Source organism: Perissodus microlepis, chromosome 4 (assembly GCF_051167445.1).
Source record: "Perissodus microlepis isolate ML-2025 ecotype Zambia chromosome 4, ASM5116744v1, whole genome shotgun sequence".
NCBI lineage: Eukaryota > Metazoa > Chordata > Actinopteri > Cichliformes > Cichlidae > Perissodus > Perissodus microlepis.
The window spans coordinates 32,006,738-32,033,145 of NC_140464.1; the positions used below are offsets into that span (position 1 = coordinate 32,006,738).

General features: G+C 39.6%; 1 protein-coding gene and 1 long non-coding RNA gene across 7 annotated transcripts in view; one reads left to right on the plus strand and one right to left on the minus strand.

The window, feature by feature from the left end:
- Positions 1-1,976: 1,976 nt before the first annotated feature.
- Positions 1,977-26,408, minus strand: part of LOC146389306 (junction plakoglobin a-like) — a 119,286-nt gene continuing 94,854 nt past the window's right edge. For 5 of the 6 annotated variants that reach the window (XM_084927100.1, XM_084927099.1, XM_084927096.1 and 2 more), the window contains 6 exons: positions 13,684-13,836; positions 12,216-12,335; positions 10,131-10,281; positions 8,149-8,270; positions 7,351-7,393; positions 1,977-2,116 (listed from right to left, as the gene is read on the minus strand). In XM_084927100.1, coding sequence (XP_084783226.1) covers positions 1,980-2,116; positions 7,351-7,393; positions 8,149-8,270; positions 10,131-10,281; positions 12,216-12,335; positions 13,684-13,836 — 726 coding nt within the window. In that variant the 3' untranslated portion in view covers positions 1,977-1,979. The remainder of the gene's footprint in view (positions 2,117-7,350; positions 7,394-8,148; positions 8,271-10,130; positions 10,282-12,215; positions 12,336-13,683; positions 13,837-26,408) is intronic. The other variant, XM_084927101.1, reaches the window with a different exon arrangement.
- Positions 9,032-12,218, plus strand: LOC146389307 (uncharacterized). Its single transcript, XR_014800144.1, has 3 exons — positions 9,032-9,521; positions 9,736-9,795; positions 11,005-12,218. It is a non-coding gene; the product is annotated as an uncharacterized LOC146389307 (long non-coding RNA).

Genomic DNA, 26,408 nt, shown 5'->3' on the forward strand with positions numbered 1-26,408 from the left:
ACCCCATTGAGAACCTGTGGTCCATCATCAAATGTGAGATTTACAAGGAGGGAAAACAGTACACCTCTCTGAACAGTGTCTGGGAGGCTGTGGTTGCTGCTGCACGCAATGTTGATGGTGAACAGATCAAAACACTGACAGAATCCATGGATGGCAGGCTTTTGAGTGTCCTTGCAAAGAAAGGTGGCTATATTGGTCGCTGATTTGTTTTTGTTTTGTTTTTGAATGTCAGAAATGTATATTTGTGAATGTGGAGATGTTATATTGGTGTCACTGGTAAAAATAAATAATTGAAATGGGTATATATTTGTTTTTTGTTAAGTTGCCTAATAATTATGCACAGTAATAGTCACCTGCACACACAGATATCCCCCTAAAATAGCTAAAACTAAAAACAAACTAAAAACTACTTCCAAAAACATTCAGCTTTGATATTAATGAGTTTTTTGGGTTCATTGAGAACATGGTTGTTGTTCAATAATAAAATTATTCCTCAAAAATACAACTTGCCTAATAATTCTGCACTCCCTGTAATGTGATATTTAGATTGTCCATATATGATATCCTAACGTATACACACTTTTGTAAATATTTTATTATCTTTTTATGTGACAACACTGAAGATATGACACTTTAATACAATGTAAAGTAGTCAGTGTACAGCTTGTATAACAGTGTAAATTTGCTGTCACCTCAAAATAACTCACCATACAGTCATTAATGTCTAAACTGCTGGCAACAAAAGTGAGTCCATGCCTAACTTGTGCCCAGAGTGTCAATTTTGTGTGTCAGCCATTATTTTCCAACTCTGCCTCAACTCTGTTGGCCATGGAGTTCACTAGAGCGTCACAGGGTGCCACTGGAGTCCTCTTCCACTCCTCCTTGATGACGTCATGGAACTGGTGGATGTTAGAAACCTTGCACCTTCCATTTGTGGATGCCCCACAGATGCTCAATAGGGTTTAAGTCTGTAGACATGCTTGGCCAGTCAAGTTACTTTATTTAGCAAGGCACTGGTCTTTTTGGAGGTGTGTTTGGGGTTGTTAAAACACACTGATGAGAAGTGGGCTACTGGAACAAGAAGGCACAGGTGGGAAAGAGATTAAAATAGGGCGCTTTTGGAACTGTTGGAATGCTACTATGCAAGTAACCCCAGCGGAAGGGGTTACATAAATAGGATGAGGGACCTATGGATTCTTCGCTACCCAGCATCCAGATTGATTGCAAAACAACCAGTAGCTCAGTGTTCCAACATTCAGAAGAAAAAACTGCTCTCACTGAGAAGAACTAAGGGCTCAGAGAAGTACTCAAGAAGATCTGGAGGTGAGTGGCTCCAGCAGAACCCAGGAGCAACATCTGAGATCTCTGTCCAGAAGAGCGCAGTCCTGGCACAGCAAAGATACTGCACAGGACCTTCAAGCTCCAAGGCCTCTGGTAGACAATGCAAGCTTGAAGGATAAAGGGTACCCTGCAGGGATGAGAGGGGATTTTTTAAATACTGCAATATATCTTAGTCTCCCCTTGGTCAGTGCATACTGTTCAGTTCCCTGGTCTTAGTTTCCGTGTGGTTCCTTGCCAAGAGTTAGCTGAGTTAGTTTTGTCCTTATAATCCTGTTGGCCTATGGCTTTTTGCATCAGCTGAATAAAGGGCTAGCCTTTTGTTAACTTCCACCTGCCTTCCTGTGTCTGCATTTGTGTTCATTTGGGTTGTACAATTTATGGATGTTAGTTATGGAAGTTATCAGCTAATTTCTGGTTAAAAAAACAACAACATGGCAGTCTAACGTGATAACACTGAGGTCTCAAAATGCAAAATCCAGAAACCAGTGGGTGAACACATACTGGGCATAACCTTCTTCTCATTTACAGTGAGCTTCTTATATGGCTATATATTCGGTCTGACCACTAGCAACTGTGTGTGCATTCACAATAACACTTTAACCTGGACAGGAAGTAAACATCATCGGTATGATTACCTGTTAGAGTGGCTCAGGGTAGGTCTGTCTTGGATCATAAGTCATGTCAGCAATGTAGGGCTCATGGAGGTCGGGGTCTAGCGGCAGGGTGTCCAGTGGCAGATCAGCATAGCCATATGGGGGGTAAGAGCCATCTAACTCTGAGATGCAGAGACAGACATAACCTGAGTGACTGGTGGTTTGTATTTTTCAAACTATTCAAAATTATATACACTGCTCCTAGTGTTACAATGAGGATTTTCTGTCAGCACTATCAAATCAAAACCTTCAGTTCACCTCCATTATGGCTCTTAATTTTAAATTTGTTTTGGAAATTTTAAATGCCATCCCCACACAAACATGGATACATACTGTTACAGTTTCATTGTATCAGATTGTATGATGGAGGGAAGTATATAGACCAGGGGTAGGCAACCTTTCTGATGATGAGTGTGTTGGAATTTAAATATATATTTAGTGCTTATTTGATTATATTGTTTTATGTATTTTAATAAGAGAGGGCCAACTTTGAGTGTAAACTAGGTCGCAGGCTGACAGGAAACTGCATGCTTTTGCACAGCATATGAGGTGAAGACAGAAAGTGAAAGTAAGCAGAGTTTTGATTAAAACTTAAAATGTGTGTGACGTGCAGCGGAAATATATATATAACCAGGCTGGCACTGCTGCTTTCAGACCTGAGCTTGTGTGTTCGTGTGTTCAGGTCTCCGTTCCCGGGAATGTAAAATAAAGATCATTTTTTTGAGCTTTGACCACTTTGAGCCGTGTCTTTCTTTGCCGTGAAGAATACAAAGAACTGGATTTAATAAGTGCCATCTAAAATTTCCTCAGAACTCAGTGTGCCATATGATTGCATTAGCAACAAATTTAATAACGCTCTATATTAACAGTTACACACTATATAGAAAAACTTTATGGAATTATATTTGTTCACAGATGTTGGCAGCTATCAGCGAATAGTTATCAGCTATTTTGAAACAAAAAAGACTTTTTATCCATAACAGCAAATGTACAACAGAAAATGCAAATGCTATTTATGGTCTCCTCACAACAATGATACGAGAAATAAACTGAGCCAATATGACATGTTTGTTAATACAGAGACACACATGTTAATGTGATCTCTGGTCTCCCACTCAGAGACACAGGTCTCCCAGTGTCCAGCATTCAGAGGCTACCTGAGGACTCATGTGAGAGAAAATCTGCTCACACAGACATGTAGAGCCAAATACTGTCAATAAGGCCTCTGCAATGTTCTGAAGACAGTTAAACTTGTCAGGTAGTGAAAGCTCCTGAAGCATTTGAAGTGTCCGAATGTGTAAATTTCAACATCGCTTGAAAAAACTGCCAGCTGGCAACGTCCCTCTCAGCGGTAGGCTAGGTTATTTTTAGCCAATTATAAGTTGAATCTGGTAGTTGGAGCTGTTAGATAAGATACCGTCATTAAGAAGCGGCACAACTAATGTTTCTATGCGAGCTAATTTGTGATGTGCACCGCTGGCCCGGCCATTTATTTTTTAATGCACCCTCTCAGATTAATTCACTGCGTGTCGTGCCCAGAGCTGGACTGGGACAAAAAATCAGCCCGGGCATTTTGACTAGAGACCGACCCATCAGGTATTAAAGCCATAAAGCCTTTGAATGATAACAAATGCTGTTGTGACAGTGATGTACAGTCTTGTTGGTATATGTATGATTTCCATACATTTTACATCAGATAAAAACTTTGGTTGTAAGCTTCAGATAATTATTTATTAAAAGCTAGACATTTTAAATGAGAATAAGAAAGAAAAGTATTTCTTTGTGCCCCCCTCTCCCTGTTAATGCCCTACCTGCCCCCCTGGCAACACTTTGCTAGACCCGCCCCTGCACAGTTACCAGCTGTCAGCTACTTAGAAAAGGATCCTGGTGTTATTTGTCTCTCAGAAACAGTTCATAACTTCCCTTCAACTCATTCATGTCACCTGAAAGGTAAACCTGTTTCTCCATCACCTGTTCAGCTCTGATGATTCAGTAAGGACGTCTCCTGGTTTCATCTTCATGTTTCCCTCTCACCACATATCCAAACCGACATCATGACCAGCAGCTTTACAGCTGTGGCTCCAGCAAACATCAGCTGATACTAGAAATTAATATTAAATAAATTCTAACAACAGCTGATCAAGCTTAAACATGCTGCTGTTGTTTAGCGCGACATCTGCTGGTTTCCTCTTTCTGGCACAAAGTGAGCGATAAACAAACAAGAGAGAAAAGCCGATCAGCTGATCATTGATCAGTTTCATGACTGAAGTAGCAACAGGAGAGGGAGGGGAGAGAATGAAAGATGAAGAGTCAGCTGACAGTGTAAAGACAGAATAACTCCACGTTTGTGTCTTTTTCTATTGTAGCTGAAATCCGGGATAAACTGTGTTCCTTTTCAGCTCAATACGAAACGCGTAATATTTTCTCTGAATACGGAACGATTCCGTTTTTTAGGGGACGGTTGGCAACTCTACTAACTAACCTTATGAATAAAATAAAGTTCACTATCAGTAACATCACAGCACCCACCCAGCTGTATAGAAACTCCGTCATGCTAGCTAGCACGCAGTACGAGTTATTGTACCTGACAGTGAAAAGTCAGCACAACGGAAATAAACTCCACCTAAACTTGGTTTATATCTGAACCTGATAGACTGCAGGTCATAACTTCTTACCTGTAGTTCAGTTCACCTGGCACTCGGACCGGCGGCCGCCTCGGGTTTCTCCTCCTCCTGCCTCCCCTTTCCCTCATCCACCCTCTGGCCTCTGTGGAGGCTCCGCCAGAGCCACCACCAAACAACTGACTTATTTTTACACGTCGGCCAGCACCTGGCCAATCCACCACCTCTCATTGTTCATGCCGTTACAAGAAAAAAAATCATCGGCCTATAAAAATGAAAAATCACCATCGACCCACCGGTATGCCTGATGGCCAGTCCAGCTATGGTCGTGTCATCAGTTAACCCTTCACGTGCCAGCTGTGGCACGCGTGCTCAGGGTTGCCGACCCCTGATATAGACAGAGGAACCTTTAAAAGATCAGTAGACTTGCTTTTCTTAGCAATCATATTTTTTCAGTCATCCCCTCTTCATCATCCCCTCAAGACGGCCGTAGTGATAGAGAGCACAGAAACAGCTCTTACTAAAGTCATCAGTGACCTAAAGAACAGTGACTCACAGAGACTTTCAGTTTTAGTTCTACTATTTCACTGCTGCCTTCAACACTGTTGATCATGACAATTTCATTCAAAGACTTCATGACTCAGTTGGTTTAACAGGTCCAGTTCTCAGTTGTTTTTCATCATATCATATCACATCGAATCATATCATATCAAAATCTCTGTTTTAATTAGCAGTTTTAGATCTATATATAAATATTTTCTCAGTGGTTCCTCAAGGGTTTATTTTTTGTTTATTATTCTTTAACCTTTACATGCTTCTTCTTACTACTCTCACAAAGAATCATCTAGCCAATCTTATGTTGATGATATACAATTGTGCTAATATTTTTTTTCTTCTGATGATTGAACCTCTGTTCACAAACTAATGAGGTGCACCGATGACATTAATTTGCTGGATGCCTCAAAACTTTTGGGAATTAAACAGAGACAGAAATATTTGTTGTTGGTCCAAAATGTTAGAGACTGACAAACTGCTCATATATACTATCCCTGTCTCTGAAACAAGTCAACAACCTTGGCATCATTTTGGAGAGTTTTAATAATTACATCAAAAAAGGTCACCACAATTACTCTCCTTCACTTACAAATATACGGTTAGGTTAGAAAGGTTAGAAAATTCTTGTCTCAAACTCACTATAAGATATTGGTCCATGTATTCATATCAAGCAGGTCTGTTTGCAGGATTATCCAAATCCTGATGTTCATTCAATACGTAGCAGTCAGAGTTCTTGTATGCAAAAATTTGACCATATTCCCCCAGTATTGAAGTCACATTATTGGCTCCTGTGATCTATGTCCTTTCTTTTGAGTGGTGGTGTGACTACAGCACATTTGAGAGAAACAGAGGTGAATGTTGGATCTACGGACAGGTCGGCCACTGAAGGTATTTATTAGTGGAAAGTGTTATAGTGCTAAGAAAAATAAATAAAATAAGCAAAAGATACACATTTTGGAGGAAAAGATAGGTAAATGGAAAGACAATTAGCAGGAAAATTTGATGATAATAAATTTAAAGAGATTTGTTGGCTTAAGTGTAACCTTCATGAAATTTATAACAAAAATGCGGAGCATGCAATCTTTCATCTTAAAACTAATTTGTATGAGAATGGTGAGAAGACAGGCAGACTATTAGCCAGACAACTTAAGCAAATAGACAGCCAGAATGTTATTACGGCAATTAAAAAGGATGATAAATTAGTTATATCCTCTTAGGAGATCAACATGATTTTTTAAAATATTTTATCAAGACTTATACACGTCTGATAACAAAGTAAGTATGGACCTGCTGAACACATTCTTTGATAAAATGACAATACCACAAATTTCACAGGGGGTAGGGACACATGGGAAATTCCCCTAACAGAGACAGATGTAAAGGAAGCTATCCATGCAATGAAAACCAGAAGGACACCGGGAATCTCAGCTCGGCTTCTCGGCAGTTTTATCACAAATTTATAGATTTAGATGTTAATTTTTAACTTAAGTATAACATGAAGCTTTTGGATATGGACTGCTTCCTGTAAGTTGTATTTAGGCAGTAATATCACTAACTCCAAAAGGCGATTTAACTGATCCAGGTATTTACAGAGTGATAGGTTTAACCAATGTGGATTGCACAATTCTATCCAAAGTATTAGCAACAAGGCTGGAGGTTGTACTACCACAAAATATTCATAAAGATCAAGTAGGGTTTGTCAAGAATATAATATAAGGATAATATGAGGAGATTACTACTCCTGCTGTGGCAAAACAGAAATAACACAAATCCTGTATTGGCTATATCTTTAGATGCACAGAAGGCTTTTGATAGGGGCCAGCTTCCCCGCTGACCCCAGCAGGCACCCCCGTTCCCTGGAATCCATCAAGGCTATGGGGCCCAGGCTTATCTGGACCAGGGCCCACAGCAGCCCGGGGCAGCCGGCAGTTGTGATTTGGCGCTATATAAATAAAATTGAATTGAATTGAATTGAAATGGCTTGATTAGGCAAACATTGGGCAGGGAAAACCGATATAGATTGGATTTTAATAGAACAAGAGCTTGCGTCTCAGTTCACACCAATCGATATTTTATCACAAAGAGTAAACAAACAGGGTAAGATACAAAATCCTATTTTGAAGTTTTGGAAAACACAATGTGCTCTGAAACACAATTTTCTTGTGTATCAAAGTACTTACCATCTGGAAGATACGTAGGCTCCAAAGGAACTGCAGTATGGGTCTGTGAAGACATTGTTAGACATAAATACAATAATACATTTTACTCAAAAAAAGTAAAACATTACCTATTATTTAAATGTAATACATTACATCACTTAGTTATTCCCTAGAGGAATCACTGCATAATATGGCCTGAGATGTATTATCACATAATTAGTCTTTAACAGTACACAGCAAAATCTCCAGTGTTAAATTAACACTAGAGAGTGTCTAACACTGGAAAATAACTCAAAATGTTAGAAATATTCCAGTGTTAGAAAATCAGCACTGCTCAGTGTTAGCCATTGTTAATCTTCAAAACTGACTAGGTTACTTTTAAACATATAACACTGTCAAAAGTGTTAATTTAACACTCAACAGTGTTGTATTTAACACTCAGAGGTGTGGACCCATATAGACACTCTCTAGTGTTAATTTAACACTGGAGATTTTGCTGTGTATAAACCTTAGGCCACAGTCAAATAATAAAATTAATTAATAATAAAATCGGATGACTTCCAGTTATACCACAGCAAGTAAATAATATTAGTAGATCTAAAAGGAGACAGGCATGCTAAGTTTCTGAATCTGTCAAGTCAAATAGTAATTATCTGCCTTTGCCAAATTTTTGCTAAGAAAGAGCAGGTTGGAAGTTAGTCCGCAGATGATTAAGACAAACCAAAATGAGGTTAACACTCTTTAAGAGTGGGTATGGCTTTTGTGCCAACACCTCTGCACACAAAAGCACACAGACATCCACAAACATAGGTATTTTACCATTTCCCAGGCAGCAGGGTCATGCTTGAACAGCGAATGTGTAAGCTCCACTGACACTCTCTTCCTGTAGTCGGAACTCTTGTCTTCCGAAATGCGGAACAACACTGCTGCGGCATAGGTAGCTGGAGGGAGATGGCAACATCAGTTATTTACAAACAGAATGAATTATCAAGTCCTTTCACGAATGAACATATTTTGAGTGTAAGGAAGCTTCTGTGTTACAGAAGTGTATATGCATATAGATCCATGATGGACTGTATGTGTGTGTTCCTAAGCCTCTGGATGGGGCCTGGGATGTTGAGAGCTCTGCACAATATCTTGACTGCACTCTTTTGGATACAGACCTCCAATCTTGTTCCTTAAATCTGCTGGAGCCACTCTTCAAGTCTACCACTGGGACCACTTTGGACTTTACCTTCCACATCTACTACAGATATTCCTTCAGCAGTGGGCACTTTTGGATTTCGTGGTAGTTGGTGTAATGTTTAGTGGAAGTTTAGTGTTTAAATCGATGACTGTTCCAGTCTGCACGCCAGATATCCTTGGGCAAGATGCTAACCCCAGGTTGCTCTCCGATCCATCTATTGGAGCTTTAATGTGTGTGAATGTTAGATAGAAAGCACTTAGGAATGTATAAAAGTTTTGTATGAATAGTTGAATAAAGTGCTTTGAGTGCTCAGGTAGAGTAGAACAGCACTACATAAGAACCAGTCCATTTACCAGAACTAGTCCAGTTGTTGTTGGATAGGATTGCCACATCTATCACAACTGTGGTTTTCTGCTCCTTGTCTAGTTCATTGGCCTACAGCTGCTTTTTTGTCTGGAACTTGCAATCCTACAGGACCTTAATCCTGTTCATCTCAGCAACCATTGGTAGTATCTTGGTGTGTTCTTGTCCATATGCTGCACAAGTGTTCCTATATACTACCCCATACATTTGGTTGTGCTTCTCAGTGTATAAGGTCCCAGCTTGAGTGTTACATCATGCTACCATTAGTTGGATAGCCTCCAGGGCACCTATGCACAGCCTGGGTCCTAACAGGTGTGTTAGACTCCAACTCTGTGAATCTGGTGCTTATGACCTGTTCTTGTGCTGCCATGATCGGAACCGTTTTGCTTTTAGTTCAGGCTTTAATAACCGCTGGTAGGATTTCTTGATGTCTGCTACTTACTCTGTCAATGACCCATAGCATGTAGGTGCTTGGCTGTCCATAATTGCTGCTCTTCCTCACCTTCTGTTTTCAGCTGCCTGAGGCATTTTTGGAGCAGATTCGTGGATTCTAAATGTTTCATCCTGGACTCATCCTGGCTCTGACGTTCACTAATCCTCATGGCTCAAGGTGCTGGACTTTGGGTGGAGACCTCAATGCACTGTGAGGAGTTTTTTGTCTTGACATCAGTGGTGTTTATATCCTCCTGTGGCCATCTAATTATTCCTGCTGAGTATGTGATGACTAGTAGGGTCTATGTATTCATGGCTTGGATTTTATTCATAGCATTTATCTGGGTTCTCAAAACCTCATTTACAATTCCACTTTACCTTTTCTTTTCTTTTCTTTCTTTTCCTTTTTTATTATTATTTTTAAGGAGCATGAAATAATCCAGAAGAACAAGGGGCTGGAGGAATATCTGTAGCAGATGTGGAAGGTAAGTCCAAAATAGTCAAAGTGGTGGGAGGGAGCTATAGATATATCTGAGGTATTTTAACGGGCACAATTGGCATGGCCTACTAAATGACTCATAAGCTACATTTCCAGTTTCACCCATTATTAAATCCAGCAAATAGCACTCATGATACACTGACAGGTTTTTCCCACATTCACCGTTTTACTACCAAAAAGCCTTGAACTTCTTTTTTCTTAACTTACAAAAGAATAAAAAGCCATAGTTGAAATAAAAATTGAACATAACATCTTAGGTGTCGGATGAATTTTGTTGTTTCAAGCAACAAGTTTTTCTCCTGCTAAATTTTCAGAACCTACCAATTCCCTCGTTGTTTGAGTGCAGCAGCTCCATGAGTGGTGCTGATGCTCCTTCTGCATCTATGAGCTCTGCAGAGTGTTTGTCCAGGGCTAGCTCACACAGTACTCCTGCAGACACTCTTTTCACATTCTCCACATACGAATACAGCAGCTGGACAGACACACACAGACACATAGATACATAAATCCTGACATTTCCCAACACACATTACTTTTTTGGCTATCCTTATTACCAAAAACATTAGTACCTAAATCAGTGCAGATGCTTTGTATAGGTGATTGAGGCTTGTAGTAAAAAATCATTTTAGTGCTAAGTTACATTAGAAAAGCTCTATATAAGTAAGAGTCCACTTACACACTGATGCCAGTGTCGTGAGAATCCGATCAGAATTGTCAGAATTTTTAAAGTTGGCTTTTTTGTGTGAAGCACACAGCAGGAAACATTCGCCGTCAGAGGTAGTTTTCCTTACTGAGTGTGTTTTTGGCAAGTCTTACTAAATCACAAAGAAGGCAAGATGCACTTAATTCATGTTTGCCATGCCAGCAAGTTCTGTTTGCCCGACTAGAGTGTTTTTTGACACAAGACAGTGGTGTTGTGGTTACTGTTGTATCACAAAACGAAGGTTCTGAGTTTGAATCTACTGGCTAGCTAGTAGCATTCTTTTTTGGGTTGCATGTTTTCCCTGTGTGAGTTTCAGAGGTGAGAAGCAACTAAGTACAAATATTTTGTCACTGTAATGAAGTATAATTTTTAAGTATCTGTACTGTACTTGAGTATTATTTTTTCTGACACATTTGTCTGTTTTAAAGGAACAGTCAGTCATTTTTTAGGTTATTTAATAGGAAAATATCCCTTAAATTTGTGCCCTTCAAGGATATCTATCATGTGGACTGGAGCAGCCATTCCAATTACCAGCCTTCTAATTAAAGTGGCCTCTTGGGTGCATGTGTTGGTGTACGTGAGTATATGAGCTGTAAATAGTGAGTATGACTTATAATATAACTCGAGTGCTATTAAAACTGAGGGGACACAAGCATGAGACCCTGGTCAAGAGTGCTCATCTACACGTCTCCCCCCAAACCCTCCATGTCTAAGGTGCATGTAAAATTGAGAGGCAGACACCAGTGAAGACGTGATTAGGACTCCCTTGGCAGCTCCGCCCATCAACCACTGGGTAACAAACCTGCCCCCAAAGGTCCTTTGTGTATGGTTATGTGTCATGAAATGTAATGACTATAGTGTAATATAAAGGAGGGACAGATGGCTGCACATCACAGCCAGCAAGGCCATGTGGATGGCCTTACCAACTGTGGTCTATGCACCACAGTTACACATGTTCACTTTAATTTTTGTAATGACATTATCATCCTAGAGGTATTCATTGAATGAAAGACGAAGAACTCAGCTATGAGGGCTCTGAGCAGGACTCACATTACCTCTGTTTTATCTAGTAGTTTTAGGTACTTGTATAATCTTTTGCATTTAGTCATTTAATATTCATGAAGATGAAGATGAAGTTGAAATACTTTGTCTAGAAACATCAGTCTGTCACAGAAAAACTGATGTTCAAATCTACTAGAACAACTTTAACTGGACATTTATATTTAGGATGGAAATATATGAAATCCTACTGGCTTTAAACTCCACAGTGTATATTTAGTGGTATGGGAACCAAATGTTTTTAGCAAGAAAGTCAGCAGTTTCTGTAGGAGCCTGTAATCTTAATGACATGTCCGCCTCGATGTGACTATTGTTGTGATTTGGTAAATGGAGTGGTTCTCATATAGCGCTTTTCTACTCTATTTGAGCACTCAAAGTGCTTTATACAACGAACTCATTCACCCAATCACATCCATTCACACAAGCACTTTTTTTAAACTGCTTAGTGCTTACTGTCTAACATTCATACACATTCACACTCCGATGAATGCATCGGAGAGCAACATGGGGTTAGTATCTTGCCCAAGGATATTTGGCATGCATGGATCGAACCATCTGACCTGCTCTACCACCTGAGCTACAGCCACCACCATTTGGCAGTTTATAAATAAAATTGAATTGAATATGCATGCCTGTGAATGTACCTGTACAAACAGTGGTATGGTCTGCATGCTGGCAATCTCTCCTCTGTTTATAGGGTCTCTGGCCAAAATATGAAGCGCTCCTGTGCAGCCCTCTACTATTTCCTCCATGCGAACGCCATCCTGAAACCAGGAAAAGTGAAGAAAGTCATGCATACAACCATGAAGCAAAGAAACAAAGCAGAGGAACCTCTAAATACAGCAGAAGAATTATTATTAGAACTTTTGTTTTATTTTATTTTTTGACACATCATTGTTAGTAGGTGCTTGGAGAAAAGAAACCTAAATACTGTGATGCCAAGGATTCCCAGCCAAGTGTCAGAGGGTTCCAACAATGTCACTGTTCATGATCAAATAGTTGATTTCAAACACCAATATACTGTTGTAGTTTTATTCAGCGTTAGTCTCCCACTGTACAAAAACAAGCAAAACTGCACAATTACTTTTAGAACTCGAACCGTTTCCTTCTCTCTCTCTGCCCCATAGTTTTCATCTGAACTTCACCAACTTAAAGCTACCCTCGTACACTCCGCTCTTCTTCAGCTTCCCTTCTGTCTCTTCCACCTGCTCACCTGACTTCCATGGGACTCAGAACCTTTAGCTGTTCTCCCCCAAGATTTTGGATGCACTTCCTCCAGATCCCCGGACTGCAAACTCTCTCTCTACTTTTAAATCACATCTCAAAACCCATCTATTCAAAATTGCATACCCTTCATCATGATTCCGTTTTAGTCAATTTTTTTATTACCTTTTTTAGCTTTTATACTTGCTTTTATACTTTCGTACTTGTTTTTTATTTTTCATATACCTTATTTTTTTATTTTTTCGTACTAATGCGAGGTGACCTTGAGGGTCTTTAAAGGCACCTATAAATAAAATGTGTTATTATTATTGTTAATATTATTATAATAAAACAGCTTTTATAACTTTCACTGACAAAAAAGTCACAAATTATAAACCTAATGGAATAAAACAAAGATTAATATGAAAAACAGAAGATGAACTATCTAGTCCTTATATATGTTTAGAATAGCTCTGAATTTGCCTTGCCTTAAACTGTCACCATCAACTGCAGAAGTCTAGGCTCAAAAAAACTGAAATCTGAACTTAGCTTAGATTATTAAATCAATGTCACAGCTCACCTGTGAGCAATAAACATTAAATAACTTGTTGAGATTCAATGTTTGTGCATCAGTAGTGGGTCCTACAGTACTAAATGATACCAAAAAGAGCAGCTCACTCCAGGTTCAACATTTCTGCTTTATTTCACATTTTATACTCTGCTCTGTTTGTGCACACACAGCGAATGTGTCTTTGTACTTGTACTACTTATGCATGTCTAAATTCCAAACCTGCATCAGAGATGAAACCTGTCAATGCATTCCTGTTATTTTCTTTCTACCTACCCTCATTTCCTTACTTATGTGAAGATTGGTGTGTGTGTGTGTGTGTGTGTGTGCGCTCTCCATACCTGGTATGTGTGCTGTGTAGAGGAGGCATGTCTTTGTGTATCCTGGTGAGCTTTGAGCAGCAGGTTCACCAGTCGTGGAATTGCACCTGCCTCTCTCAGTGATGCCTGATTAGCTGGGCACAGTGCGAGATTCCGGATGAGTCCAACTGTGGCCTGGACACAGAAGAGAGATCAAGACTTGTTTCTGAAGGTTATACATGTAGTAAATCCAAATGGTACATCCTGTTACTGTTTGAACATTCACTCATCTGCACTAAAGTTTGCTGACCAGAGTGTGGTGCTACATATCTAAGGAAACCACAAGGATGAGAGAAAAAATTTTAGTTTTCTGCTGCTGCTCATTGATAAAGTTGGGCTGAGGTTAAGCATCCTGACAACAGTGACAGCTCAGTTCTGTTTTGCTACCACTATTAACGCTCTGTAGTTTTCAAGCACTACATGCAGGCTTGCTGATATTTCAGAGGGAGTATTTCCTCCTCCAAAAGTAGATACATAAAACATGTTATATTTATATGAACATTCAAAGTTCCCAGTCCACCACACTACTCTTAGGTCCAAACATCCCCAGGACCATAGTAATCTTTGCAAACCAGATATTATATATATATATATATATATATATATATATGTGTGTGTGTGTCAATTTTTGTGTGGTGGAACTTCAGGTTCAGCCAATATGATGCCAAAAAGTGCACTGCTGGAGTTGTCACTTGAGGGTTATTCCAAAATCTAGTCAATTTTCACAGACACCTATTGTTAGCTATTGTAAAACTGCGGTCAACAATGTAGCAGCAGTTAGATTAAGGCAGATATGTGGACATCCGTTAACAGTGATGTCTACCTGTTACCTGCCCATTTATACTTGCCTGTCTCTAGTCCATTCTCTCACCCTTTAATGAAGCCACTGTGGAGTTGTCAGAGGAAAAAAGCATATCAGGTATCAAGTATTATGACAAATGGTAGAGCAGATGCTGGAGTAGGCAAAGCAGTCAACAGTCCTGCTGACACAGGAACTGGGTGAGCACTTCATCAGGCTCCTAAGAGAAAAGTTTCAAAACCTGCAAAGCACGATCATCATGTTGCTGGCCACCTCGCTGGATCCTCGCTTTAAACAAATTGGTTTCTTTAGCCCCAGAATGGCCAGTGAGGCTGTCAAATGACTAACATCTGAATGTACTACTGTTTTGATGTCCCGGTCATCTCCAGCAGCAGCGTCAGCATCAACATTATTACAGGATGCCGTAGCTGACAGACCTGGTAATTATTTTTACTTTGTTTTGCAGCCAGTCTAGATTACTTATGTACCTTAAACAATCTGTTTATGCTTCCCAGGAAACAAACTTTGGTGTTATTTAGATGCCACAATAAAGGAGACCCAGAGAAACCACATCATTGCTGATACCACAGTTGAAGTCCGAAGATAGTTGGCAGAAGCAAACATTCCCAGAATGGAGGACCCACTTCAGTTTGGAAGGGGCAACATAAGATTCATGCCAACTTGTACAAACTTGCTGTGGAGTTCTTATGCCTCATCTGTACTCCTCTGAAAGAAACCCCAGGACAGTTGAACATATTTTGTTCCTGAATAAAAACTGTTTAAAAACAGTTGTTCCCCTGTCATTATTAATTATTTAAATGTTGACAAAATTATTTATTGATAAACATTTAACAGCTAATATTAGGTTCAATTGTCATGGTATATAGCCTTATTACACCAAACAAAAATAGAAATTTTGTTTATATGAATGAATACATGCATTTAAGATAAATTGATTTCTTTTACTTGGCAGTCTAAAATTTTGCAACATATTTACCTTCATATTTTATCATAGTAGGCAGTAGCTGAAATTTGGAGAATCACAGCATTTTGAATTCGGTCAGTTGTAGCTCTCCACTGCTTACTGGGCAGTACTCAGGATCAGAGAATGCACTTTTTACACAGGGAGCCGATCTAGACTTCCAGTATCCAGACACAGATCACATACCTCACTTCCTAAAAATGATCCTGAATTGAGTTGGCAATGCTGTCTGACTGAGCATCAGAAGTGCAACCAGCACTTCTTTGCTTGTGTGTATGTGTGTGTTTCTCTGTGTACTGAATAATGTGTGTACCACTATTATTTGGGTATTAAAGCTGTGACATCCAAAAGCCCCACTGCTGCACTGTGAGTGTGCTTGCTACCAGAAATACTCACTATCACGTGAAATGTGGATTCATTGTAGAAAACAGTCCAAATAGTGCAGTGAACAGTTATGCAATATATTACCTTATTTATTTATTTGTATTCTTATATCCGACTGTTTTATGGAATTCCTGAAAATATTGATCTTTGAGTGTGTGTTCAGGTGCTGTGGTGATTTGAGATAAATTCTAATATCAGCATTCCCACTGGTGGCATAGATGAAAATCTAATAATAAAATATACTTCACTGTTACTGTTCACTGTTACAACTTACTGTTTTTATCGCGTATTAGGACTCCACACTGATTTTCAATTGGTTACAATTTTTTTTTGTTTTCACTTTTTGACTGGCACCTTCTTTACATACACCTAAAAATGCTCAGTCTGCTGTTGCAGCATTTATAATCAGTGGGCATTTGTGTTGTGTTGCAGTAGAAAACAATTTTGCAATCCAGTGTGACCTCTTACCAGTGATGGGAATAACGGCGTTAATAATGGCGTTACTTTTTTCAATAACGAGTAATCTAACTAATTACTATTTCTATTGTTACAATGCCGTTACCATTACTAAGAAGAAAATGCGGTGCGGTCGCATTACTATTTTTCAACAAACAAACGGCTGAAGCCGTCTTCCGCTTACCGCATCTTATATCAGTTGTACGGAAGTAGCTGTCTATGTAAGTAATCTGGGTGCTACAGCTTTAAGCAGCTGCGCGCGCTCGCGTGGACGGCAATCACAGGCGATCACTTTCTGGCACAACACCTGGAGCTAAGGGAGCAAAACAATCGCATGAGTGCTGCTGTTTGACTGAGGAAGAATAAAGTAGTCGTGGTAAGCCAATCACATGACCACTTTAAGATGACAAAGCAACAAGGTGCCAGTTTTTAAATTGTGTTGATAGGCCACGTAAAACCAGAGTCATGATAAACAATATATACGCCTGTTTTTTCCTCAATAGTTTCGTCACGTTTACTGTCTAAGGACAGCGCAGCGAGCACTCTGCTTATGAGCAAAACAAAACAAAAACAAAACAAAAAACAGCCAGTTTGTGTTGGTGGAAAAATGCAACATGCCGACCAATTAAAAAATGATACGGCAACATGACATTTGGTTGTTTAAGAAGAGGGGGAAGTTTTTGGAGTGTGTTGTCTTGTGTAATTAGTGTGTGTTGTGTGTCAGAACAATGAAGCGACTGCTGAATGAAAACAGGAGTGATGCTGTCAGACCTGCAGGTATCAGGCTGTGATGTTCTCGTTTATAGTAGACAGAAATTATCTTTTTGGAGTGGAACAAATAATTTGTGTGGCATCTTATTGAATGCAGAACACCTGATTGTTATCTAAATAGTTTGAAATGGTTATTAAAAAAAGAGGGTAAAAGGTAAATGGCTGCAAATAACTTTGTTGTTTGCAAAACTTGTGCATATGATTTTAAAATTGACAATTTATATTTGCATTTAAAGTTATGAAATATGATTCAATAAACATGTTTGTGGTTGTTACAGTAAAAAATATAATTTTTTGTACTCGGATTTTATGTTTTTTGAAGAAGTAACTAGTAACTATAATTAATTACTTTTTCAAAGTAACTTGCCCAGCACTGCCTCTTACATACAAGTGGAACTCAATGTCAGATTGAGAAAGGTAAAGCGATCATATAAAACAACATGAGAAAATCTGGAATGGTATGAAAAACTATCAGAGGATGCAGGAATGGTGCTCTAGATGGGTACACGGTGTGAGCAAATCTGTTGTTGTTTTTGTTGTTTTAACAGGTTTGATAAGATTGTCACTGCCAGTAATGCCTGGCCTAGTGGCACTTCCCCCAACTATCTGAGATACACAAACCGTCCTCATTTCCCCCACGATGCACAGAAGCATCCTCACTCCCTGACAGCTTCCAGGTCCTCGAGACTCCTCCAATATGTTATGTTATGGTGGACCATAACATCTTATTATTAAGACTTAAGCACACTGTGGGTATTAGAGGCACTGCCCTTGACTGGTTTAAATCATACCTCGCTGACAGGTCCTTTTCGGTTAACTTGGGCACCTTCTTCTCTTCCTCTGTTGCGGTGTACCTCAAGGATCAGTTTTAGGCCCTATTCTTTTCTCATTGTATTTGCTCCCTCTACGCGCAATCTTTGAAAAATACAATATCGCCTTTCACTGTTACGCAGATGACATACAGATCTATTTTGAACTTACTAATGAGCTTGCTGTGTCTCTGCATTACTTTCGAGAATGCATGCGTGAGGTCAAAGAATGGTTCCTGAGTAATTGGTGAAGGCTGGGGAGCTTATCCAGGAGATGCCCCCTGACGCCTGAGAAACAGCATATGACTGCATTTAAGAAAGGGAGTGTTTCTAAAAATAGAATCTCCTGGTATAAAATTGTTTGGGGAAAAAGACAGGAAGAAGATGATGAAGGTTTTGTTTGGCGAGAAGAACATGATTATGTGCCTACAGAGACACATGCAGGTAGCAACATCAGACTTGTGGAGAGGATTCCCTGCCAGAGGAAGTTGTGGAATGTAATGATTACCAATTGTTTGCTTTTATGGAGAGGCGATCAGTCAAGCATTTTCAGCAACCAGGAAGGAAAGTTGCAGTGTCAGCGATTCAGCAACTCAGAATGGTTCTCAGTAGATTGCATGGTACTTGTTTGAGGTTTTTAGGATCCTAATGAAAAATTATTACGTATTTTTGTAGGATCTTTACCTCACAGTCTAAAGTGCCTTGACGCAACTGTTGTTGTGATTTGGCACTATGTAACTAAAATTTAATTGCATTGAATTGACAGGATTAGGGTATCATTGAGGTGCAACCATACCATAGTGTCTATGTACCACGTCAACAGTAACATTTATTTTCTGCTGTGTTTTACTTGCATCTAAGAGTGAGTGTAAACACAAAAATTATTTTATTTAATATGCTGGAATATACAGGAAATAGGTTTAAATGTTAAACAATTTTTTTCAAGTCAAAGACAGTTGCATATAATTTAATTTTTGCTTGATGCAATGGGCATTAAGTTAAAAGATTAAAACTAAAAAAAGAGACTTTTCATTTGATTGCACTTTATATGATGGCTTATGCAGAAAAAATAGAATTGGGTTGAAAGGTCTATTGCTTTATTACGTATTCAGGTTGTATATCATGTTTTAAAAAGTAACTTAGTAACTAATTACTTTTGAAAATAAGTAATCGGTAAAGTAATGGGATTACTTTTTTGGAGAAGTAATCAGTAATTAGTTACTAATTACTTTTTTCAAGTAACTTTACCAACAAAAAGCAAAAGCAAAAGACACGCAGTGGAAGAGAGACACAGAATATTAATTACTAATGATTAAATGCCTAAGCATATGTGTATAAACAATTGGTAAATGAAAGAAAAGTGAGTTCTTCGACCTTGGCAGACTAGTATCTGTGTGTGGCAGCAGGAATGTGAAAAGATAAGAAATGTGTCGTCAACCCATCATTATTAAGTATGTTACTAGTTGGTTTGGCTGGTTTTCATTTTTGGTGGTCTGGTGCAGACACAGTCTTTAAGGGGATTGGATTTTGGGGGGAAAACACAAGAAGAGAAGCTGCATACAGGCTGGTCTCAAGACTAGATGGAGCAGCGCTCATTTACAGAAAGCTGGCCAAACTTTTTAAACCTCCCAAAATGTGACTATCCAAAGTGGGATGGATGCAGTTGCTCCTAGGAAAACCACATTTTCCCCAAAGGTTTCCCCATTAACTATAAAGCCCACATAATTTCTTAGACACCACTCAAACAGCCAGCAATTTCAGGAGAACATGCAGCTAAACATGCCACTCCTGGTCCAGTTGGGGAGGGGACCGCAGACACTGTTTTGACAAAATTACAGACCAATTTTATTTTAATTTTGCTAACCTCCTATCGGCGTAACTGGATGTCCTTACTACCAATGTGAACTATAGTCAGGGGTGCACATAAGTGGTCTGCAGGTGCATATTCGCTGTCAAAATAAAAGATGCGCACCAGATAAGAAGTTGCAACGCAAGAAGTTGCTTTGGCCCGTGGAGAACAGTTCACTATGGTGTCTGGTGTCTATAGCTTCACATGTCTTAAAACATAATTGCCAATAATCATAGTTTGTTCCACAGTAGGTGTGGAAAAATAATTACAGATGTCAATTGGATGGTAGTTTGCTGGGGGCTTTCTCTGCACCCTTACTCAACCATCCTGTTTTCCTAGCTGCTCAGGAATCCTGGGATGCCTTTAACTGTACAAGATCATCAGGACCCTAAGACCATACATCAGGAATTCAATGGGGATGTGGCAAACAACATTAGAGACTAACTGAAGGCCAACAGCACAAATTACTATCAAATGCGGGATTTACCAAGAAGATGCTCTGTCCCCGTTGCTGTTATAGGTCTGAACCCCCACAGCCAAATTAACAACTTGGCTACTGGAGCAATTGTCAGCCACCTCCTCTACATCAAGCTGTATGCCATGAGTGAATCACATCGATTCACTGGTCCATACCACTGGGATCTGCAGCAACGACATCAGAATGTCCTTCGGACTGCAGAAGTACAGTTGCATGGTAACTAAGAGAGGGAAAATAGTGGCATCAGTTTAGCTCACTGCATTGACCACATTCCATATGGCTGAGAGCCATATAATTATGATATAATTATTAATTAATAAATTAATTTTCTTTTGGATGTGATATTTAAACAACTATTTTTATTGTTCCAGAATTTTCTTATTGGTATCTGCTTCAACAGTAACTTACATTTATTTTTATATCAAGAAAAGTACTTAGCTTAGAAATGTCAGTGTGTTTAGCCTGTCAAGGGGATTCATAAAACTAACAAATAAAGAAACAAAAAAAAAAAAAAAAAAAAAAAATAGATGGCCAAATTTAATGTAATTTGGTAGAGAAGTGGGGCATGGATCAACAAAGCAGTGTAGTTTTGGTGTAGTTCTGGTCTTTGTACCAAGAAAAAAACAACTGACATAGGACACTGGTCTTTAACACTTGATTGAGGTTTAAACTCTATGGGTGTTTGAAATGATTTATTTATATATAGAACAAAAAACCTTAAAGATTCTGCAATGAGAATATAAACAGAGTCACAATAGAGCTTTTTTTTAACATAAATAGTCACCTTGTGATGAAATGTGTGTGTTTCAGTTTAATGGTAAATGGACTGATTCTTATATAAAGTGCTTTTCTACTCTCCTGGAGTACTGTATACAACATGCCACATCCACATTCACACAAGCACTGTCTTCTATGCTTTTAAGTGCTTTCTAACTACCATTCATACACATTCATATTCAAATGGATGCATCAGAGAGCAACTGGGGGTTAGTATCTTGCCCATAGATATTTGGCAGGATATCCTTGGGGATATCTAGGGGTAGCCGGGGATCGAACTACCAACCTTCCAATCAGTAGATGACCTGCTCTACCTGTGGAGTGAAACAATAATGTGAAAAACAATAAGTACAATGTAAGCTCAAAACAGCAGGGAAGTCTAGATTGGAATAATAGTAGTCTTACATAGTACAACACAGCAATGTCTAATGCATGTTGCTATGCTGTGTATACTATTGCTGTTCAGACAAAAAGAAGCAACATGAAGAGGTTGCATTACTGAACTGTGTTATATTCAGGATTCTAAAAGAAGGTGAAGATCTTCCTGCTAAATACAGTGCATGTATATAATTATAATAACTAAACTAAACTGAACAGGTAGTTTTACCATAGTTACCAGTTTACTGAATGATTACTTTTCCGAAACGTAAAAGCCTGCAATTATTATGCAGGCAAAAGGCCTCTGCAAATACCAAGTGGATTATCAATATGTTGTTCTTGTGCACCTCTGTTCACTGATGAATCACCTTGCAGGCTTTTAAATTGTCTTTCTTTTTAATTTTTACTTCAGTAAATAGGACCCTGGTACAATGAGTGCTCTCTCTCCTACTTTTTAAGAATCAATCATTCCCTTTGTCTTTTCCTCACTAAGAAACAAAGCAAACAGCCTTCTTGCTCGAGCTTTTAGTGTCTCTCTTTCTCTTATCCATCTGTCTGTCTTGCCAGGGACATTATGCACCACTAGGAGTTGTCACAGATGAACTATTTTAGGGAAGTGGGTAATGGGAGATGTATGTCATGATGTGTGTGTTTGCTTGTGGTGTAGCTACAAAGGTGGTGGTAGTACTATTATCTTATGTCTATCAAAAACTCAACCTGACACTATGTAAAGAGGGGTGTCATTTACATCCTTAACCTTTTTTCTTACCACTCCTGTGCTCCTTCTCTGTTCTTTACCTCTCGCATCTTTTCTTTGCTTTAATCTCTCCCATCATCTCTCTTTTCTTCTCTTTTATTTTGGCTTAAAATATCCTAGGATACAACAGCTGGCAATGCAAGATATCGCAACTTACCGTATTTTCCGCAGTATAAGGGGCACTTAAAATCCTTTAATTTTTTTTCAAAAATCAACAGTGCGCCTAGTAATCCGGTGTGTCTTATGTATAAATTCTGGTTGTGCTCACTGACCTCAAAATGATTTTATGTGGTACACAGTACTCAAAAATCTTTAAAAAATGCTTTAGTACGACTTTGGTAAGCTACAAAGCCGCACCGCTTGATAGATTGTTGGAGCATTATGGCTGCCGTAGTCAGGAGCCACGCGGAGTAATCTGGGTCCAAACTCCGCTTCAGATCCCAAAGTCAAACGAACACTGCGGCATCACTGAGAGTTAAAAACTGTCTAAATTCTTTCATCTTTAATAAAATGATCAGTGTTGCTGCTTTACCAGGTGTAACAATTAAGTTTAACATCCAGGCGTCCATGAGAACAGAATTTATTACATTTAACAGAGATAGCAGGAAGTTAGCTCGCTAGTTTCCACCTAAACATTATATAGCATGTTCTGACTGAGAGATTTCTGAAAGAATTCAAACGTACAGCACAAGGCCAGTTGCAAACACACTGCTGGCCCTGTGCTGGCCCAGAGCACTTTCAGCTCTGGCCCCAGATGTCAGCCTAATGTGTACCTTAATCAAGCCATGTAATAACAACGTGCCATATTTAGCACAGATTAAAAATTTCTCAACAAAGGTAATGCAGCAAATTTATTTTGAATTGAATAATTTATATAATATATAATTAACAATATATCAGTATGCTGCTGGAACAGAACAGAATAGTTCACACATTCACACTCTGATGGATGCATCGGAGAGCAACTTGGGTTAGTATCTTGCCCATGGATACTTGACATGCAGACTGGAGGAGCCAGGGATTGAACCACTAACCTTCCGATCAATACGTGACCTGCTCTAGCTCCTGAGCTTTCCTTTGGTAAACATGAGTAAACCCTCACTAGGTTTTGGATAAAGTGTACACTTACAAACCTGTCAAACCTGCATTTGGTAAATGGCCTGCATTTGTATAGCGCTTTACTCAGTCCCTAAGGACCCCAAAGCGCTTTACACTACATTCAGTCATTCACCCATTCACACACACATTCACACACACATTCACACACTGGCAATGGCAAGCTACATTGTAGCCACAGCTGCCCTGGGGCGCACTGACAGAGGCGAGGCTGCCGGACACTGGCGCCACCGGGCCCTCTGACCATTTGAAACGTTGGCTACCATAGCAGTACAGTATTACAGTCCATTTTTATGGACTACCAAATTTTCATTCCTATTTCTTATCTAAAGATTGCTACATGTTTCAAAATTGATCAAACCAAAATTTCTAGACAGTGAAGACAGTGAATCTCAGTGAACTGAACTTTGGAAATACCTACTAGGGTAACAGAGTTTTTAAATTTCAGCACCCCTAACTTGTTATCAAAATGTATAAGTTATTATTAAAAATCAATAATTCTCCCTCCAAACCACAAAGTGGGAGTGAAATCTTTCCATCAATCCAGATCAAAACTTCTAGACACAAATGTTTAAGTACTTTCAAAATGACTTAAAACCCCAAATTACAACTCATACAATACAAAAATCTCCACAGAATACACGATACAGGACAAAGGATGTTCCTAATGGGTCTTGCAGACACAAAAATATGCACCCACTGCACGGGCAATTCCATTGAGAACTATATGCATGTTATGTGGTCTTGTATGCCTGTCCATATTACATTCTATGACAAATACTCTCTCTCTCTCTCACACACACACACACAAACACACACACAAAAACACCAAAATTGTATATCTGCTTGTGTAGCGCTCTATAATTTGTCTTTTTGGTGCTGTATATCATTTGAGTGCACTTTATTACAAGGCAGCAGATGGAGACCCAGCATGTCTGTTTACTTCACCCTCGACTTTCCCCCCACCTCCATTCTTTTCTCTCTCTTTTTCCTATTTCTCACTTTCTTCTTATTTTTTGCCAATCTGGCCTTTACCCCCGTCTGCTATCCACTACACAATAATATAAATAATAAAATACAGTAAATAAATAAAAGTGTACACAGAGTGTATGGTGCTTGTCTTGGGAAAGCACATATGTCTGACAATACAAAGAATTCAGACCATAATTCTGCTTGCTGCAACTGCTGGACAGGACAGGTTAAAAAATAATAACAAATAAAAACATTTTATTTTTCAACTCACTTTTGTCTTCCTTCTGCTTCTCTCATTCCAAAGGTGCAGCACCAGTCTACAGGCAACCAGATCTGATCACAAGCTGTTTATAAAGTGGGGTCATGATCAGAGATGGGCACGCGTTACTGTAATCTGATTACTTTTTTCAAGTAACGAGTAAAGTAAGGGATTACTATTGCAAAAAAAAATTTGTATGATGGATTATGCAGAAGAAGTAGAATTGGGCTGAAAGATCTATCGCTTTATCACCTATTCAGGTTGTAAATCGTGTTTTTAAAAAGTAACTAAGTAACTAATTACTTTTGAAAATAACTAATCGGTAAAGTAACAGGATTACTTTTTTGGGGAAGTAATCAGTAATTAGTTACTGATTACTTTTTTCAAGTAACTTGACCAACACTGGTCATGATAGAAGTCCCACTCTGAGTGACAGTCTCTGATATAGCTGTTTTGTCAGAGTGAGTCTCAGTCATTGTATTCTCATCAGTTGCTGCAGGCCTGGGGTATCTGCCCAGGTTGCAGGTGACGACAATACAGACATAGCAGTGTCCTTTGCTGTGTTGTGATGGACCTTGAAGAGACGCCCTCTTCTGGGACAACTACTGCCATCAACCATGACCTCCTTTTATATACTTACATATATATTTAATTTCTTTTTTAGATTTTTTACTTTTAGATTTAGATTAATTTATTTATATTGTATTACTCAGATGGCAAATCAATGCACAAAATCACAACAAAACAAAAGCACTCACTTCCACTGGTACTTGTAGAATGACCACTCGGTAGCTTTCTTATGATGCTGCTTTATTGAACGTGTATCCAGCATGGGTTATAACAGCACAACAACGGGTGTGGCAGCTAAGAGAAGAACTGCACATAGACAGCCCTGCCGCAAAGCATGTCATGGTGGCGTAAAGCCGCGACGCCCACCCGCTCGACACAGGCAACCCAGTATATGACATCTCCCCCCTTTTCATGTTATTTCCAATAACAAACCCCAAATAGAACAGCAACGACACAATGATAACATGTGACACTATAATAGCCTCTGGGCGGTTCTCTTAAGGACCAGGCACAATTGGCTTACTGTCGGCCTGAAGGGCAGTGTCCACAAAACAGGACTTATTAAACATGGTAAACCTTTAAGGTAATTAAATCAACCAGGTAGCAGCAGTATTGGTTGCAGCTCAAAACATAAGTGCAAAACAGCAACAATACAACATTCCCACTCCCCAGTCCTTCCTTCTCTCCCATTACCCCAGTGTCTACAGATCCAGCCTCTTGACTGGCTTGCGTACCCGGCCGCACCTCGTGCGTAACTGATCCGGTACGTCGCCGTGAGTGGATGCAAGCGTTGGGGCCAGACTAGGGGCCAAAGGTGGGGTCTCTGGAGTGGACGCACCAGCGCACTGAGAAGGCAGCTCCTCAGTGTCCACAGTGGGTGTTGGAAGGGGCTGTGGCATAGCCCGTGGAGATGGTTCGAGGCGGAGATGGTGGCGGTTCCGTCGCAGCACTGCACCTTGGGGTGTGGCAACGAGATAGGACCTCGGACTGACGCTCTCCTTGGAGATGATGGCCGGCGTTGCCCAAGCCTTCTCCTGGTCCAGCTTAGTTAGGACAACATCCCCTGGATGGAGTGGAGATAGGGGCTTAGTACCATGGCGGCGGTCGTAGTAGAACGCCTGCTTGGCCTTCTGACCAGCATCCCTTCGTTTAACCTCTCTTTTGTTGGGCCATTTAGGTTGAAGATTCTTCTCCAAGGTAGGCAGGGTTGTCCTGATCTTCCTCCCCATAATAAGTTCCGCTGGGCTGAAGCCTGTAGTGGTACAGGGAGTAGACCTAAAGCACATTAGTACTATCAGTGGGTCATTGTGCCGGAGGATTTTCTTTGCAGTCTGTACTGCCCTCTCCGCG